At 45.6% G+C, this 18,882-nt stretch overlaps 1 protein-coding gene across 18 annotated transcripts in view; it reads right to left on the bottom strand.

Moving 5' to 3' along the window:
* Nucleotides 1-18,882, bottom strand: part of CCDC60 (coiled-coil domain containing 60) — a 275,404-nt gene that overhangs the window by 23,871 nt on the left and 232,651 nt on the right. For 9 of the 18 annotated variants that reach the window (XM_033399989.2, XM_012535515.3, XM_049698208.1 and 6 more), the window contains 2 exons: nt 10,163-10,253; nt 5,690-5,924 (listed from right to left, as the gene is read on the bottom strand). In XM_033399989.2, coding sequence (XP_033255880.1) covers nt 5,690-5,924; nt 10,163-10,253 — 326 coding nt within the window. The remainder of the gene's footprint in view (nt 1-5,689; nt 5,925-10,162; nt 10,254-18,882) is intronic. The other 9 variants (XR_007471770.1, XM_049698202.1, XM_049698206.1 and 6 more) reach the window with 1 other exon arrangement.

The following is an 18,882-nucleotide window of genomic DNA, read 5'->3' as shown; positions in this document are numbered from 1 at the left end:
TGCTAAATGAATAAGCAAACGATTAAGGAGAAAAAAAAAGTAGGAAGGGGTTTGGGAGACTATGAGCTAGGTTTGGAATATCAGTGAAGGAAGACACGGCCAACATGGACACTTCTCACTCTTTACTAGGCGCCGGTAGTCGGCTCAAGGTCAAGTCTCAAAAGCCGTACCTGCAAGGGTGAAGGCAGTGCTTCCCAGGGCCGTTTGTGTCCAACCTTGTTTGTGAGTGCAAGTCACTGGGTGCTAGGGAAAGGGTGCTCCCGTCAGTGACCTGGGAGCCATCTAGGCTGTGACAAACGTCAGCATTTAGCCACTTTCCACTCCCCCTTCCTCATTCTCAAGTACTGATAGTTTATCTTCCCAGTAACTGGTGGGCATGATTCCATCTGACCTGGATCTGATCTTCACTTTTGTCTTGCCACGCCCACCTTCCCTACTGCCACGCATCCCAGAATCCTTGGGGTGTGTCCAGAAGCCTATTGATGAGGGAGCCCTGGATGCTTCCTCCACTTTCTTCCCTTCTCTTGGGGACCCAGCAGCACCATCTGACCACGCCCCCACTCCTGCCCCTACCCGGAAGCAAACCAGTCTAGTGGGTGGGTACCAGCAAATGAGCCCAGTGACCTGGCACACTGGGCAGCTCTCCTAGAGGGTCCCCTATAAGGTTCCATGTGCCATTTAATGCACCAAAGGTTTCTTTCTGCCAGTAATGCCTCTGGGCGGGAACGGTGCCCACCGACATCAAGCTCCACCCGTCACATAGCTGAGGTTGGATATGTATGAACTAGAACAAAGCCTTGGGACTGTGAGGCCCATGTCTACCCACCAAGGCCCATGTCTACCCGCCAAGGCCCATGTCTACCCACCAAGGCCATGTCTACGCTCCAAGGAAGGAGAGATTTCTTTGGAAAAGGTGCAGGTGCCACAGAATAGAGTCTCCCTGAGGAAGACAGTCTTGTGATGGATGTCCACACTCAGAGGAACCTGCTTAGTTCTCAGTCCCCAGGGCTATGGGGAGGCCATTGCCCAATGCTCAGAGATAACAGCGTCCTCTGTTTCAGCGCTGAATCACACCCCTAAAGGAAAAATTCTAACTCCCTTCCTCCATTGTCCATCCCCGGCCTGTCTAAGACTCCCCCTCGAGAGCAACTATACCCATTTCTTCCTCTCTGTTGGGGGAAAAGAGAGGAAGTCCTTTTGTTGTATGAGGTTGTTTCAGTGGCGGAGTGGGGGGAACAGTAGAAGGCACAGGACCCCTCTTTTTGAGTTACTATTTAAGTGAGTTTCTCCTCTAACAGTTCCAAGACTGGAAGATTCAAGACTGGCAGAAGGAATGGTCTGGGCTTTGGTTCCTCCGGAATCCCTTGGCCATTGATTTGGGAAGGGACCATTCCACAGAGAGGCCACGGCCTGCTGTCCCCAGAGATCTGTGTCCACAAAGACTTCATTATGTAGCCAGCCCTGGAAATTAAACCTTGGTCAGATGGCATGTCTCTTAGAATAGGATTCATGAATTCAGAATCAGTTGGAGGAGGTTTTAGAAGGCAATGAAAGTCTGGGAAATTAATCTACTTTTGTGAAGGCTCTGACAAATGCAATGGAGGTTAAGGTATAAATAGAGAAAAAGGGTGAAGAGGCTGAGGGAGAAGGACTTTCTCTCCTGGGTGTTGGTCTCTGGTGGGAATGCATCTCCCAGCCATTGCTGTGCACCTGCCGTGTGCCAGGTAGAAGGTGAGTAAGACGGTGTTCCACGCCTGAAGGGAGTTCACACTCCTTTCTCCTTTCTTTAGTAACAGAAATATATGTATGCATATGTACTTTTGTGTGTGTGTGTGTATACTTTTGTGTCTGTGTGTGTGAGGGAAGCATTTATTAGCCCAATTTCCCAACATGCTTTGTAGCTAGGTGTGCCCCTGTGACTAAATTCTGGGCCATGAGATTTTAGGAGAAATACTGTATGAAGCTTCTGAGAAGACTGCTTAAAACTCAGCTGGAAGTGAGCACTTCTCTACTTCACCTACTTCCTTCTGCTTCCCTCGTAGGATGTGACTCTGATGACTGGCATTCCAGCAGCCATTTTGGACCATGAAGTGATCCGTGGTGGAGAAGAAAGACAGAAGGAAGTAGGATCCCTGATGATCTTCCGGAACCACCCTATCTCTAATCTGTAAGAAAAATTAGTTTTTATCTTTTTTAAGCTACTCTTTTTCAGGTCTCTGTACCTAGCCAAAAGAAGTTCCTACCTGATACAGTGAGATGTAGTTGTAAATTAAAATTAAGTACTTAATACAAGCAAATACAAAATACTAAGAGAATTGAGAGAATGAGAGTCAGGGAAAACTTTACAGGGGAGGGAATATTTGAGCTGGGTCTTAAAGGTTGAATAGGAGTCCATTCGACTGAAGGGTTGGAGGTGAAAGGGCACCACAGACAGAGGAGGGCATGAAAGAAGATGCATTGTTTAGGAGGAGAGAGTATTTTTAGTGAGGCTGGAGCACCTGGTATAAGGTGTGACATGGCAAGAGCGGAGCCCATTATAGGCAGCCTGGGACAAGATCAGATGCAGTGTCTTAGAGGCAATGGGGGGGGGGGTCTCTGAAAGATATTAAGCTGGGAAGCACTACGTTAAGTTTTTAATTTAGAAAGTTCCTTCTGGTTCAACACGGACAAGAATCTGCAGGCAAGGGAGGGTAAGACAAGAAGCAGAGGTTAATTACGAGGCTGCTACTGTCATCTAGATGAGAGGTGATGAAAACTGGACCAGGGCTCCCCAGCCTAGGTGCCTACAGGGAGCAGATACCACAGGTGAGTGACAAAAGCTAGTGTGAGAAAAATCAGGCTGCTCTCTTGGTCCTTCATTTCCCACGTTTTCTAGAGACTTGGGTAAAGCATAGAAATTAAGTGTGACATGAGGGCCAGACTGCCTGGTTTCAAACTCTGGCTTCATCACTTATCGGATGTGTGCCTTTCGGCACATAACTTAACCTCTCCGTGCCCCAATTTCCTCATCTGCAAAATAGGCAAAAAAAGTTGTTGGGAGGATTAAATGAGTGTGTATATCTGTGTATATTCACATACGCACACACACACACTCACATATACAGTGCCTGACACATAAAAGTCCTCTTAGGGTTAGTTATTGTATCATCATCATTATCATTCTAAGACAAACAAGAGGGCAAAGGAGATGATAAATGGGCAAGCACTTGGCCAACTGGGAGCAATGTAATGATTGGGAGTAACAGGGAGTGGTGGGGACTGTGGAAAACTAGAGAGCACATGCCCCACCTAAGAAGGGCAGCTCCAGTTGACTGCTGTCATGCAGGGTTGCAGGCCCACTGTTGCCACAAAGAATAACTTTTTTTAAATCAGAATTTTGATGTCCAATCTCTCAATCTTAAAAAGTCACTCCTACTTTTTTTTTTTTTAAACAAAGCCTTGTGTGGTAAACAAAACACAGTCTGCAGGAACCAGCCCATGTGCCCCAATTTTCTATCTCTAAACTAAGACAAAAGCAATAGGATGAAGAGGGTAGGGTTCAAAAGAGCTTTGGGAGATGGCACTGGTTGGGGCAGGCAACTGGTTAGACTGAGAGTAGGAGTAGGGTGGCCGTTAGGGAAGGGTCTGTGGTGTCTCAGGTGCCTGGAGAGAGGGCACTATTCTCCCCTCCCCTCACTGCCAAGTCTCTTCTCCCTCTGGCCCCTCCTCCCTTCAGCTCTCAGGTTGCCACTGGGAGAACCATACGTGAACTCTGGGACTGAGACACTTCTTGAAGCTGGGGACTCTTCTCTGCTTGTCTTACTTGAGAGCAAGGTTTTCAGAGTTAAGAGACACAGCGCGGACACAACATTAATAACCACACACAGACCTTTGAAAAGAAAACCAGGTCTTGTTACCCCTACACTTGCAACCTTCCAGAGCCTTCCTCTTGCACTTGGAATAATTCTGAAGTCCTTACCTTGCTCTACAAAGGCCACGCATGCTCTCACCCCTGCATCCCTCCCCAGCTTCGTGTCTTCAGAAACTCAAATGTCAGGGCTGAGAGAGGCTTCCCTTGACCACCCTGTCTAACCTAGCTCCATTTCCACCAATAGTCTCTCTCTAGCCTGAATCTTGTTTTATTATCTTCCAATCATGTATTATCTGCAATTGGCTTGCTATTTATGGCTTTCTTGTTTATGTCTGCTTTTTCCTTGTAAAATATAAGCTTGGGGAGGGCAGGTACTGTCATCCTCGGTTCCAGGAACACAGTAGCTGCTCAATAAATACATTTTGAATGAAAGAAGGTTCAAGAAATCCAGAAGAGTCATACATCTGATGACGGTTTATCTCAGTTCCTCTCCATCTGCGATAATACTTCTGTTCAGCAAACAGCTTTTCAGGGCTTAGAACTTTTCTTGCTCCTGTTAGCAAGGGGGATGGTGGGAAATTTTCTCATTGGCCATCACTACTATGAGTCCTGACCACTTACTGAACTTTTGCACTTTTGCCCATTTCTGGCTTTGATAATCGGGGCCCTAATCAGGCTTTCTGGTTTACCTTGACCTTTTTTTTTCAACCTCCTTGTATCTGTACTAAACCTGGTCCAGCTTTGGTTGCTATGGGCATTCTAGATTGTGTGAAAGAACACTGACTGAGCAGGCAGGCCTCAGCTTAGGTGGCACTGAGGGGACAAAGCATGTGGGGATATGGCAGAGAAGGTGTTTCATGCACCAGAGTCAGTAGTTCTGCAGTGAGCCTTCCTCTTTCATGCCCCTTTCTCTTTCTTCCTTCTGCCTTCTCCATCTTTCTGCATAAATCCTTTCTTTTCCTGTCTCCTTTTACTATACAAGCTCAAGCCAGAAAGTCCTGAAAATGAATTTTTTTACACGACTTATGGAACCCAGTCACAATTCTACCTGGTGGAGGTCCACAGGGTCCCCCTAAAAGAGTGTGCAAAAACATGTATGTGTGTGTGCTTGAATTTTTTTCCTAAAGAGAGGCCCATAGTTTCCAACAGATTTTCTAAAGAACCTGTGTCCCCCAAACAGTGAACCATTGAAAAGGCTTGTTTCAGAGTGGGGGGGTCACAGAGTGATACAACTTCCCTATATAAAATGTCCAGAAAAGTCAAACTTCCAGAGACAGAAAGTAGACTTGTGATGGGAAAGGGGAGGGACTGCCAGTGGACGTGAGGTTTTCTTTGGGGTTGATTGAAATGTTCTAAAATTAGATGGTGCTGTTGGTTATACAACTCTATAAATTTACAAAAAATCGTTGACGCGTACACTTAAAACAAGTGAATTTTATGGTATGCAAATTATACCTCAATAAAGCTGTTGGCACCGAATTTCAAAAACAGTATGAAAAAATGTAAAATATCTTATCAATACTTTTTTATATGATCACATGTCGAATGACAATATCTTATAAATTGGGCTAAGTAAAATATACTATTAACATTTTTAAAAAGAGCAGTTGATGACCATGGGCTGTCTCCCAAGGAGAAATGGTTCAGAGCAACCCAAGTTAGAGTATATTTCTGATCTCCACTGAGGGAAAGCAAAGGGGTCCATGGAGACTGAACAGGGCTAGGGGACCTGTGTGTCTCCTTTACCTGAGTGGGGCGAAGGTGGAGCACATGGGGCTCTTGATATCTGGCTTCAGGGCAGAGTCAGGGCAGACTTGTCAGATCTAAGGAAGGACTTACTGACATGGAGAGGCTCTTCTTCAGGCTTGGCCGAAGACGATTCACTGTCCTCAACGTCCTTGCTGCCTGTCGCCTGGGTGATCACACTCTGGGGCTCATCTGAGCCCGGGTTCACGGAGACCATGCTGCTCTGGGGGGATGACCCTCCACTGGTCCGAGACAGACTGAGGGTGGAGCCTCGCCGGCTTGGTTTGTAGCTGGTGACGCGTGCTACAGGAACCTTGAATCTCTTGGTCTGAAGAAAAGAGAAAATAAAGAGGGATTTTAGAAAGGAAGGAAGGAAGGGAAGAACGGAGGAAAAGAGGAAGGGAGGGAGGAAAGTAGGAAAGAAAAAAAGCGAAAACCTGGCTCTGAATGTGAATTCCTTTTGGCTCTTTCCAAACACCATGAGACATATCCTGGGTCTGGAAAGACCTTCTGTCACAAATCAAGATAATTTATACACATGTGTTTACTGGAAGCGAGTTTGATGGGACTTATTCTACTCAGTGAGTGCAATGGTTGCCCAGGTAGTCACCACAGGAAGACAAACATGTATTCCAATGATGTTGCCTTGGACGACAACAGTTTTTTACTTTTGTAATAATCATCAGAGTTGATTTTTAAACTGGGGGAGGATGGGTCTAATCTCTTTAGCTGCATCTTGGTTTCGACCCCCAATTCTATGTATCAACCTTTTGTTCACCAAATGACACCTGGGGCTCAAAGAATAAAGATGTATGTTCACTGGGGTTTTCTGAAGATACAAGATGGAGAAAACTCTAGGCTTGACACTCAGGAGGTGCAGGTGAGGGATGCAGATTTGTCTGATGAGGGGGCACTCTTGGGTGGAGGGGGGAGGAGCCATGATGGAGGTGGGTGGGAAGACCTAGATGACAAGTCCTAGGAGGTGAAAGGGGGTAGGTAGGGAAAGTCCTGCGAGAAGAATGGGGATTTTTGGAAGGAGTCAGAGTGGACAGGTTACAGGAATGTGTGCGTGTCTGTGTGTGTGTGCGTGCGTGCGTGCACACACACCGTCTTGCATGACTGGTGTCACTTCAGAATGTACTGTGTGGGCTTATGTCTTCATTTAATTCATGCTTCATGTCTTAGGCTTCCTAACTTGCCCTAAGTTGCTCAGCTGCTCCAGGATAAGAGCTCAGTGAGGGTCTGGGCTACAGTTTACACTCCATTAAAAGAGAAACAATTTCATTTGAGAACATTTGAAATGAAAGCCCTTGGAGGGTAGTCCAAGGTCTTCTTTGGATGAAACTCATAGTGTGTGATACCCTAGGGAAGAAGATAAGGAGAAGAGGCAGCACTGAAGACCATACAACATTTAATAAATATCTAACAGGGTGGAGAGAATTGTTTTCAGCAGGACTCACTGAGAGTCCACTGTGGGTGATCAGAAGTAATGTTTTGATTGGCCACCTCATGGAGCCCTGAGTGTAGGTGGAACCTCCCTGCTCCGGAAGAGCGGAGGGATTTCTTGCTTGCACAGGGCAAGGGGAGGGTGGGGGAAGAGAGACGGAAGAAGGTTGTGGGGTTTAAGATGTGATATCTTCCTGGGAAGGCCACCTCCCCCAATGTATTCAGTGAAATTCTACACAAGTGACGGAACGCTTCAGAATGTGATAGCCTGGGGAACTGGAGTTCAAACTGGGTTTAACCGGATCTCCAAGGGAGCATGGGAGTTACAAAATGACTGTGATAAAGAAAAAGCAAATGCCAAAAGTTGGCATGTGCTTCCCTTTGATAAATTAGGGGCTTGATGCAATGTCCCCTTTGTCCTGGCATCGCAACTGGACAAGAGCTTGCCAGACTGACAGCCCCTCTGCTCTCTGCCCCCAGAGGGAGAGAGAATGTCAGCGCTCAGGGATAATACCTGTAGAAGCCAACTCTTCCTGTCTCACCTGGCACGACATGAATTCTTGACTCTGGAAACCACATTCTTTACATCAATGTCATTTTTGAAGGCTGGACAGATTGTGTCACCAGGGCAGCCTGGAGTCTTGCAATGAGCACCAGACTCAGAGCCAGGGGACCTCAAGGGGGCCCTGAACTGGTCACTCTCCCCTGCTTCCGTCCCCTCGTCTATACAACAGAGAGGACGGGCTGGGATGATCTCAGAAGAGCTTTCCATGCCCAGAGTTCTGTGTGCCTCTTCCCTGCATTAGGATTTCATCCTGTGCTCCTAAAGTTGCCATTAATTAAAATTCAATTAAAAGCCACAGACAGGAAACCCAGAGTGAAGGGCTGACACTTCTCATTAATTGAGAGTGGCGGAAAAATAAAATGTGGGGGGAAGATGTGACAGGCAGTTTCAGCATCCTGCTTGCCCTTTATTGAACTGACTCTCCCTGAATTGACTTAAATCCCCAAATGTTTCTTCTCTCTGTTTTGTATTTCACTCAGGAGTGGTATTAACTGGCTGCCGTGTTGCACCTCAGGAGGGACTGCTTTTTGGCACAAAAGAAAAGATTTCCCTGAATGATTCCTTGTACTTTCTTAGAAGGAGGGATTTCAAACTGGTGGCCCATGGGGAGACATGTTCAGCTGCCCAGAATTCTACAGATTGGGGATATCTTTATATAAGAACTGAGGTTACTGGTCTCTCTTGAAAATGATAAGCCCTGGGTCCCATCTTCACATGGCAAGATGAGTAGAACTAAGCAGAGGTTCTTCCCTTTAGCTGTGCAGAATTCCTGTTTGCCACAGACCTCACCACTCCCTACTGTGTTACCCAGCCTGATTTTTTTCATTTATGCCATTTGTCCGGCTCTTAATGATCACTGCCTTGGCACTGACAAGCTCCACACATACAGAAGACTATCAGTTGCTGTGGAAGTTGACTGGAGCCTCTCTTTCAAAGTCCTTAATTTACAGGTGAAGAAACTGAGGTCAGGAGAGAGGAAAGGACTTCTCCAATGCCATGCAGTGAACAGAGTCACAGTGGCTAAACTAGGTCTCCTGATTCCTAATTCAGTGCTCCCTCATCCTCAGAATGGACCACACTGCAGCCCAGAGTTTGATCTGCAAACTCGCCCAGGGGGGATTTCAATTCAGTGAGAGTTCAAGTGCAGTGACTCACTCGTCCTTCCTCCAACTGTAGTTGTGACTATTCCTGAAGGACTTTTTTTTAAAGGTTTGTGGCTCCTGCTTTTTCTGTGCATCTCTGGAGACAGATACACACGATATCTCCATAGCAACTTTCTGTGATAAAAACAAAGGCTCTCCTTCTCAGGGCACTTAGAAGTGCCCTGATGAAACAGCAAGGAAACGGTGAAACTTCATGAGGGGCAATGATAATCCTACCAGAGAGAACATGCTTTTGAAGAGCTCAGTGTTTTAATAAACAGGGTTTAGTAAACAGACCCAGGACTAACTCTGGGCTCTGCCACTGCCCAGCTGTGTGGCCTCATGCAAATCACTTAACCTCTTCAAGCCCTAACTTTCTGCTCTCCTACCTGGAAATAAGAATACTGCCCCCATGGGGTTGGTTAGTAGGAGGACAGGACTGGCTAATACACCTAAAGAGCTTCCTTAGCACAGAACCTGGCCCACTGTAATTCTGTTCAAGATTGGCTTCTAAAAATTACATAACCACAATAATGCTCAGCATTTTCACATTTTCAAAGTGAGATTGCATACTGTTTCCTGGGGTTCTTTACTAATGTAAAATAGATAGCTAGTGGGAAGCAGCCTCATAGCACAAGGAGATAAGCTTGGTGGTTTATGACCACCTAGAGGGGTGGGATAGGCAGGGTGGGAGGGAGGGAGATGCAAGAGGGAAGAGATATGGGAACATATGTATAACTGATTCACTTTGTTATAAAGCAGAAACGAACAACCACCAAAAAAAGAAGTGAGCAGAAACCAGCATTATATCCATTTTGTGGCTGGAGAACAGGTTCAGCAAAAGTCTCATTGTGTGTTCTCTCAACTGCCTTTAGCTCTCTGCTCTTGCCATTATTATTATTACGGTGCTTGTTTGTTAAGTGGATGAGTTTGGGGGTTTGGGGGGTTAGGAATGGTTTTGAGTGAAAAGAACAGACCTCTTGATGTTCTCTTAATAATAAACACACGTTCTAGTTTGTAGAAAACCCTGTCTGTTCAATCACTCACTTATTTTCTGACTGACTTTGAAAGAAAAGGGAGAGCGAGAGAGAAAGAGAAGTGACTGTTACTGATTAAACGTAGACAGTGAGTGAATCCATTTCCTTCCAGTGACATCTTATGGGGCGGCTGCTCGGCCACCCCTTCCCTGCTGCGTGAGGTGGTGTCCAGCCAAACGACATTTCTTCTAAAATCCCCAGATAAGCATTTTAATTAAAATTTATAAAAACCATCCAACAGCACGAGGTTCTGACTTCCCTTCACTCAGAGAACCAAGTAGAAAAAAAAATCCCATCAGAGAGAAGACTGGCGAAAATGCCTCCCACCCAAGTTGGGGCTGGTAGCCAGGCGGCAGAGTCACGTGCTGACAGTTACCTTTGGGGCTGTGATGAAGCGCTCCCACCTCTGTCCCATGGACTTGTCCTTATTGATTTTTTTTATTGTGCTCTTGCTTCCACCTGGGTCCCTGAGTGAGAAACAGCTTAATGAGTTTTCCGTTTCTAGAGCCTCAGTTTATTACAAGTACTTTCAAGAAATGCAGTAAAGAGATGATGGATGGTGGCTGTTCTCTGCTCTGATTTTTTCCCCCTCCTATACTCGGGAAGCAGCGGAAGGGACAGTTCTTCAGAGCCGGGTCTCGCGAGTGGGAATCGAGGTTAGGAGAGACCACCGCTTACTGGGTAGGGACTGAGGGAGGTGGAGTGTATTTGTACACATCCCGCATCTGTTTGCGTTTTGGACTTGGGTCCTCTCATAGACTCCAGGGCAGGTCTGCGGTTCCTCTTGGGGGTGAATTAAAAAGCATGTTCATTTCCAAATCTCTGCCTGCTCTGGTGCCTACGGGTCGCACCATCAGGGTCACTTCTGAGTAAACGCACAGAGAGAATTACTAACTTTGCTTGGGCGGGGGGAGCTTACAGGGTGCGTTGCACAATGAAAATCACTGGTTTGGAGTTTATTGAGTGAAAATTCTACACAATTCTACATGCAAGACGCTTCTGTGCATTCTGGCTGAATCATCTCAACAAAACCTTGTGATGCGGTCATTTATCATCCCATTTTACAGATGAGAAAACAAACTCGGGGTCTTAAGTCACTCATCCAGGTGCATATTCACAATGAATCTAATGACCCTCACTTGCATGGGTCCCGCCAGGGCCCTGTACCTAATTTTGTATTTTAACTTTGTATCCTTTTTCTTAAAGCGCCCCTCTCCCCAATTAAATAAACTGCAGGTTGCGTGAAACCTGGATCTTCCCTCATGGGTTGGAACTTTCTGGGTATGAGACTGAAGCCCCAGCAAGTTTGGATGGTGACATACCTATAACCCTTGATCAGAAACCCGTGGGACCGGATGTGTTGCCAAATTCAGAATCCTGGCATTTTGGAATGGAAATATGCTGCACGTAGACCATATGTTAACATAATCCTTCCAGTGGGGTCTCGGCAGCATCTTATAATCAAACACATTACTATTTCTGCAGTGATATATATGAATATTTACACTAGGTGGGATAAAGACCATAAATAGCTTCAAGTCAAGTTTTGCCACCAAATGTTTGGTTTGTGTCAGATTTTGCTGTCAGATTGAGTTATGGCAAAACTGAGTTTTCAGAGCCTTTGGATTTTGGACCTGTGGCTATGGGGTGGTGGGTCCCTGTGGATAAGCAAGCTCTCTCAGCGACCTCTACCTATCTATGTATTGACTGATTGATCTGTTGATCTCTCCATCCATCCACCCATCCATCCATCCCTTTCTTTCTTTATCTCCTTTTTCTCCGCAGAAAGGGTTTTAGATGGCTGGGAGCCTTTAGATCATTTGGCTGGCTGTCATCCAGCGTAGAGGAGGGACCTGAGGGAATGAGATGGCCAGACCAGTTTGATGTGGGGAGGCACCAACAGGAGTCTAGACTTAGCAGGGGCTGCCAAGTGCTGGTGGTGGGGGGAGATGCTCAGATAGGAGGCAAAGGTGATCAAGATAAATAAAGCTCGATTCTTATGGCATGGGGGTCTGAGCCGCAGAATCAAAGGTTTCTACCAGCCCAGACGGGGAGGGGGATGTGTGTGCTCTTTATTGGCAGAGCCCTTGCTGGGCACCTACCAGCTCACAGCCACAAACTGAGAAATGCACACAGACGACAAGGTGAAAGTCAGGCTGGGGAGGGTGGGGTGAGAATGCGCCTCCAAGCTTTTTGTAAGACTTTATGTTTGATTACACAATAAAAAGCCCTCTGAATAATTAACAGTGAAGCTCATGTAACGTTGGTTCTGCCTGCCTCTCCCCAGCGTAATCAAATTAGGGAATATTTAAAATCCAGCTGGAGGAAGGAGCAGCAATACTTCAGTCCTATAAACAATATTTAAACTAGCGGCACTTTTGAAGTCTAATTTAAGGCTCACCAACTGGAAGCTTTAGTGTTTCCGCTTTGGAGCGTTTCTTTCAAGACCACAGGGCTTTTCTCGCTTTTCCCCTTTGCTAACGCAGCTCCTGCTGTGCCTCCAGCCTTCTTCTTGATGTTCAAAAGCAAACCCTCTTCCCCTTTGAAAATTAAATCTGGTACGGCCAAGCTTTCAAACTCTTAAATATTCAGACCCGATCGGGAAGATGGAGGTTTCTCGTTCACGCAGACTTCCAAGACGACCCAAAATCTATTGTGACTTCAGGCAGCAGGTTAAATGAGCTAAAAATGCAGCAAGGTCCCAGGGATCTTAAAAAGCCCTGAGCATCGTTCTTGCAAAGCCACTGATAAAGAAAGGGCCTGGTTGGACAGAATCCGTCTCTCTGAGGTTTCACTTTCAGTAGCAAATAAACCAAAAAGGAGGATCGATAGGGGGAGAAAAGGCAATAACCCAAGCGTCGTCATCCACAGTGGGCTGACTGCACACTACTACACAAGCAAGCTGAAGTTCCTGCGCACGGCCTGGAGGGACAGTCAGGGCCCTTCACCCACCAGAGTCCCAGGTCTTCTCGGCTTCTTAAAGTTGGGGGTCGCTCTGTGACTTGCTTTGTTCAAAAATACTTGAGCGAAAGTGACACGTGGCCTGTAGGGCGATGCTTTAAGGGCCAGTGCTCAGGTCAGATTCCCTTTCCTGCTGGGTCCTTGGGCCACTATGGTGAGCAGAGTCCCGTGCGGTGGACACGTAAAGGGTGAGCGAGAAATGAACTTGCGCTGCGCTAAGCTGCTGAGATTTGGGGGTTGCTCATCACGGCAGCTTAATTGACCTTACCTAATTGATGCCTCTGATTTACTGTCTGTGTGACCTCAGGCCAGTCTCGAGCATCAGAACCAGGAAAAGGGGTGTACCTGGCTGGCTAACAATGGGTTTAAGAATCGGGTGGACCAGCTGTTTGAGTCCTCCGCCTGCCCTGCTGCTTCCTAGATGTGAGATTTTGTGTAATATTTACCCTCTCTGAGCCTCAGTGTCCTCATCTGTCAAATGGGGGAATATCAACTAAGTCAGAGAATGATTAGAGTGAAGATGCAATGAAATGGGGCTCGTTAGGAGCTTTCCAGGGTGCCTTGTATACACAACTGAATACAGCTGAACTATGAACAACACATGCTTTTTTCAATAGAAACCTTAATGTGGCTTGGAGGAGGGGCTGATGGTGGGCAAGGAGGCACTAGGGCACATCCGTGGGGGAGATGTGGCTGTGATTTTGAGACCACATTTTCTCTCTGCTGAAGCTTTCTGGGGGATCCTATCTGCCAGAAATCAAGGGAAGAAGTCGTTGAGCACCGCTGCATCTCTTTTAACTGTACCGCCAAGCACATTTTGTTCCTAGCAGCCACTTGAAGACATCTATCCACAGCGGCAATCAGAGTAATTTTCTCAAATACTTCACTCTTTCTGAATCCGCATTCGCTCCTTAGGGTGGAAAGTCTGCTGGTTGGTTTAGGATGTGTTCACGTGTCCACAAAAAGATGGGAGAACGGACGTAACTGCTGATTTTGCAGCAGGGAGGGAACAGAGTTCAAAGCTCTCAGGATCTCCCAGGCCAGGGTGCCCGTCCCAACTCCTGAGTGATGATAGGTGCTCTGATGATCCTGCCACGTTTTCCCACTCCTGTAGAGATGTCCACTTGAGAACAGGCATGGAGGAATAATGCAATTAGGTCAGTGCAGGTAAAATCAGAGACTTCACTCAAACGTCACCTTCTCTGTGAGGCTTTCCCTGACGACCCAACTTAAAAGTCACCCCCCCCACCCTGTCACTATCACATCACCCTGTCAATTTCTTCATGACGCTTAATGCTATCTCAAGGAATCTTGATTATTACATGTTTATTATCTGTTGCTCGCCTCCACATCCCTTGGAATAGAAGCTCCAGAGAGCAGGAATGTTGTTTTGTTTTCATGGGTGAATCCCCAGTAGTGCCTGAAAAAAGTGGGTTGAAGGAAAACGAGACTTTCTGGGGTCGGGGTGGGGGGAAGCATTGCTGCTAATGTGTTGTTCAGAATGATGCCGCCTTTTTTTCACAAGAGTGACAATCCGGCAAACACTTAAAAGATTTGGGGGGAATTGGTTAAGTATGTTGATAAACTCCACAGTCGTTAAAAGAGGTTTTGACATGGAGAGATGTTTAACTTATTTATTAAATAACAAAAATTTAGTTGCAAAACAATAAATGTAGAACGGCCTTTTTTTAAAGGAAATTATATATTTAGATATCATATGATCTTGGTAAGTTGGGGTCCCTTTTGTATCCTGGCAAATAAATGAGTTATTCTTTTTTTTTTTTTCTTGACACCAGACTGTTCCCTAAGTTAACTGAAGATTTGGGGGCCTTGGCTAGAAACAGAGGAAACAATCATTTAGTGGTTAAGTGCACATGCTTTGCATCTGGGCTACCTGGGTTCAAGTCCTGACTTCTACTAGCTGCGTAACTTGGAGCAAGTTACTTAAATTCTCTTTGACTCAGTTTCCTCATTTGTAAGTCAGAATGAGGCTCAATTAAGGTCACATATCCAGAGCAGTGCTTGACAAAGAAAGCACTCAAATGCCAGCTATTTTCCTTATAACACAGTAGCTGGATTTAGGTGACTGTGTCATATTTGAAAGGCTTTATATATAGAAAGGCATCTATATTTTTCTGAAGCAGGTGTGGGTTCTTTGTGCCTGAGAAGCCCAGCCTTTGAGCATATGGACTCTCTTAATGAAAATCAGGATTTTCCACTTGGACTCTCCACTTAAGAGTGGGTCCAGGAGTTCCCTGGTGGCCTAGTGGTCACTGCCGCAGCCCAGGTTCAATCCCTGGTCGGGGAACTGAGATCCTGCAAGCCAAAAAAAGAGTGGGTCCAATGGTGTCTCTCTGGGACAGCCCGAGGCAGTAAGACATACCTGACTGCCCCAGCGGAGAGCACATGATTACCTGCCTAGGGAGGCTCAAGGCTGCCTGGAAGGTACATCAGTAACTCTTCACTTCCCTCTTAGGCCTGGGGTCTGTCCTGTCCTTCCCCATTGGGTGGGGGTGAGTGGCACTGGGAAGAGGTGGCACTAAGGCTTGAAGTGCTTGCTTACAACGGGTCTTGTCTGTTTCTCTGTAAAGATCCATTCGTTTCTAGTCAGTCCTTGGAAAGTGAGTCTCTAATAAGAATAAAACCAGTAGAAGTTCACAACCCCTGAACCAACTCCAAAATCCAAAGGGTCTTGACAACCAAAAAACAAAATTAATAACCTATTTGGCAGCAAAACATGACCTGAACTGATGGGAGGCTATTGATGACCTTTATTTACCTTTGAGTATCCACTTAGTATAAATATTCATTCAGTTTTTTTCCTGCAGAAATATGTTTGATGATAGGGTGCTGCCCCAGTTCCCTCTGGGAGTAAGATATTCTATACGGTATATGTCCCATATTTCTTTTCTAAAATGTCGAAGAAGAAAAAAAAATCAGAATTCTGAAACCCAGCTGGTCCCAAAGGTTTGAATAAAAATCTGTGGGCCCTGATATATGAAACAAGTCTTACTTTGCCTAAACAGAAGCCTACATCTCTCAGAGAAGGGTAATTAGTACATTCATTATTGAAGGCTCAGTTTCTGCTCTGCGTGGACCTGATCATCTTGTCAATTGAAATAAACTCTCCTGCTAGGAGTAGAATTAATGAGGATGCTGGGAAATGATAATGTGTTTCAATTGCCACATGATGAAATTGGGAAGGCCTTTTTTCCTTTTATTTTTTTTCTAAATAAAGCAGAGACTCCGGTGCAACTAAGAATGCAATGCTAAAATCTCTCATCTGTCCATTTACCAAACCATTTGCCAATCCATCCAAATATGGGATCTTCCTGCAGTGAACAAAGATCATCTGTTTGTAGCACGCTAGATGCCAGTTAGTAAAGTTTTGCTGCCTGTAGAAAGCCCACTTTGAGGTGTTGAATCACCCCACTTTCTCACTATGAAATCCATAAGGGGGCAGGATTGGACCCACCGCCATCAAAATGTCTAACAGAAACAAAACCTGTGGGATCTACAGGTCCTGGAGAATGGATGTTTCCTTCTGGAAAATGCATGGTGGGTTATCAGGACTCAAGGTTTATGTTTCGAGCACTTTAATAACAGAAGATGCTTGCTTGACGGTGGAAACTCTGAGAAGCACAGTCAGGGGAACTGAAGATGTGGTATTTTCCTTTTGGGGTCATTCCCTGGATTGCCCATCTTTGCAACCAGATTTTGGTTGAACTCACATAGCCTTCCCCCCGCCCGCCCCCATCTCGTTGTATCTGTCCATTCACTCAGTGAACATGGATCTCAGCTGTTGGTAAAATTCTGCTCAGAGGTTTATTTCTTCCCTAGCCCTAAGTCTCAATGGTATTGACAGTCATAGCCCTAACTGCTCTTTAAAATCAGGATTTTGATCTTGAATAGCTATCGCCTTCTCAGACATCAGGCTAAATGTTCTACGTGCTCTGTCTTGCTTAATCCTTAACAAGAACTCTTCTGAAACAGGAACACATTTGACACATGAAGAAACCAAGACCCAGAGATATTAAGTGACTTTGCCCAAGGTTACACAGCCATTAAGTGGCAGGGCCTGGACTCATCCATGTTCTTCTGAGGTCAAAGTCCTTGACCTTAATCACTCTACTCCCTCTGGGCCTTAAAAAATGTGTTTGAAGATTTGGGGAAATTCACATTATGGCATAAGTGTGAAACATCATAAATAGGGATTAAGCATTAAAGGGAAGACACCCTTTTCTTACTAACTAAAAAAAAAAATCTTTCTGGCACTTGCTAGGGAACATAACACTCGCCCTGCCCCCATCATTCCTAATTTTTTTTTTTTTTTTTTTGCGGTACGCAGGCCTCTCATTGTTGTGGCCTCTCCCGTTGCGGAGCACAGGCTCCAGATGCGCAGGCTCAGCGGCCATGGCTCACAGGCCTAGCCGCTCCACGGCATGTGGGATCTTCCCAGACCGGGGCACGAACCCATGTCCCCTGCATCGGCAGGCGGACTCTCAACCACTGAGCCACCAGGGAAGCCCTAATTTTTTTTTTTTTAATCAATCCCAAACAATGGTGTGCTAGAGTCAGCTCATACTGCATCACAAGAACTACATTTGTGCATCTCTTCCCAACTCCAAGTTAGTAACATCATGGTGGTAAGCTTGAAATCAACCAGGGTGGGAGTATTTATACCATGGAAATCGGCATGGCTGCAAATCATGGTTTTTCCCTCTCTGGAGAACTGGTGATTAAACACTGACCAGCATACCACTGACCCCCAAGTGAAATCACCATCAGGAGCAAAGGGTTCACTGAAAAAAACAACCCCCAACAAGTACTCTAACTTTCTGGGGGAATCATTCCTGGGCTGCATTTTTCCGTCAGGTCTGGCTGAGGTTCTGGTTGGTTGAGGTTCTGCTCTTACAGAGCTGGACATCCTCGGTTCTCTGATAGGATACTGTCCTGACGAGTCACAGGAAAACCTCCACTTGACTCAATGTAACCACTGTCTTTTTTTTTTTTTTGGATAACAATTTTGGGTTCCCTTATGGGCATATTTCTAAAACCAATCAAAGGAAATAAAGATGGTCCTTTTTGTCTTCTCAATCCAAATTCTCTATTATGTTCTTTCCTCAGTTTGGGAGAGTGGTGCCCAAATGTCAGAGGCAAGATGTCGCCGCTGGTAGCTCACTCAGGGAGATACAATGCTTTTAGAGGTCCACTAGTTCAGGGGCCTTTCTCTTAGAATCTAGGTATCAACTGTGAAAAAAATTAGATGTTGCACGGACCCATAAATTCTATTTCTCAGAACCTAGCCAACAGAAATATTTTCAACCCGGCACAAAATATATGTGCAAGGATATTCCATGCAGTACTATTTGAAATGGCAAAAACTGGGGAACAACCCTAGTGTCCATTAGTAGAGAAACGGCTATCTAAAATATGGTCTGTCCAGACCAAAGAATACTCAAATATGAAAAGAATATGGTAAAAATGTTAAAAGAATGTGGAAGCTTTGCCTGTACCATGTTGGTAAACAAATGTTTGCTGGGCCAGGCAGATTCAATGGGACACAGGGTGGACTCACTCACTACACCCAGCCCGTGTTCTTTGCAGGCATCTCTGGTGATAGCTCTATTCCAAGAAGAGGTCCTCTGTCTAAATCCTGTTAGCCAGTTAGGGGGAAGGTCAAAGTTTCTTCCTGAGTTTTTTGGGCCTTTATTGTTTTTAGCTCAAAGTAATCCACATGCCAAAGAGACATTTTGGGGTGGCAAATTCTGCTCCCCTACAACCATGATGGAAAGATGTCCGTAAGACACTGTAAAAGGGGGAAAATCACATGCAGAACAATATGCAGAGCATGATCCCATTTCTGTTAAAAAAAAAAAGTGTGTGTGTGTGTGTGTGTGTGCGCGCGCGCGCACGCGCACAGCATTAGAAAGGAGGCGGAAGGAGGAAGGACATACCTCAGACTTTAAAAGGATTTCCTCTAGGGAGGGGAATGGATTTGGGGCAGGAGGAGATAAAGGCTTTCACACTTTATATGCTTCTGAATTTTTTGGAAATTTTTAATAGAAATAGATTGTATTCATTTATTACTTGAGCAGTTTTGTTTTACACAAAAATAATGTGTGGGAAATGTTT

Source organism: Orcinus orca, chromosome 15, assembly GCF_937001465.1.
Source record: "Orcinus orca chromosome 15, mOrcOrc1.1, whole genome shotgun sequence".
NCBI classification, from domain to species: domain Eukaryota; kingdom Metazoa; phylum Chordata; class Mammalia; order Artiodactyla; family Delphinidae; genus Orcinus; species Orcinus orca.
Note: the sequence above shows the minus strand (reverse complement) of the source record. Positions and strands in the feature narration are given on the sequence as shown.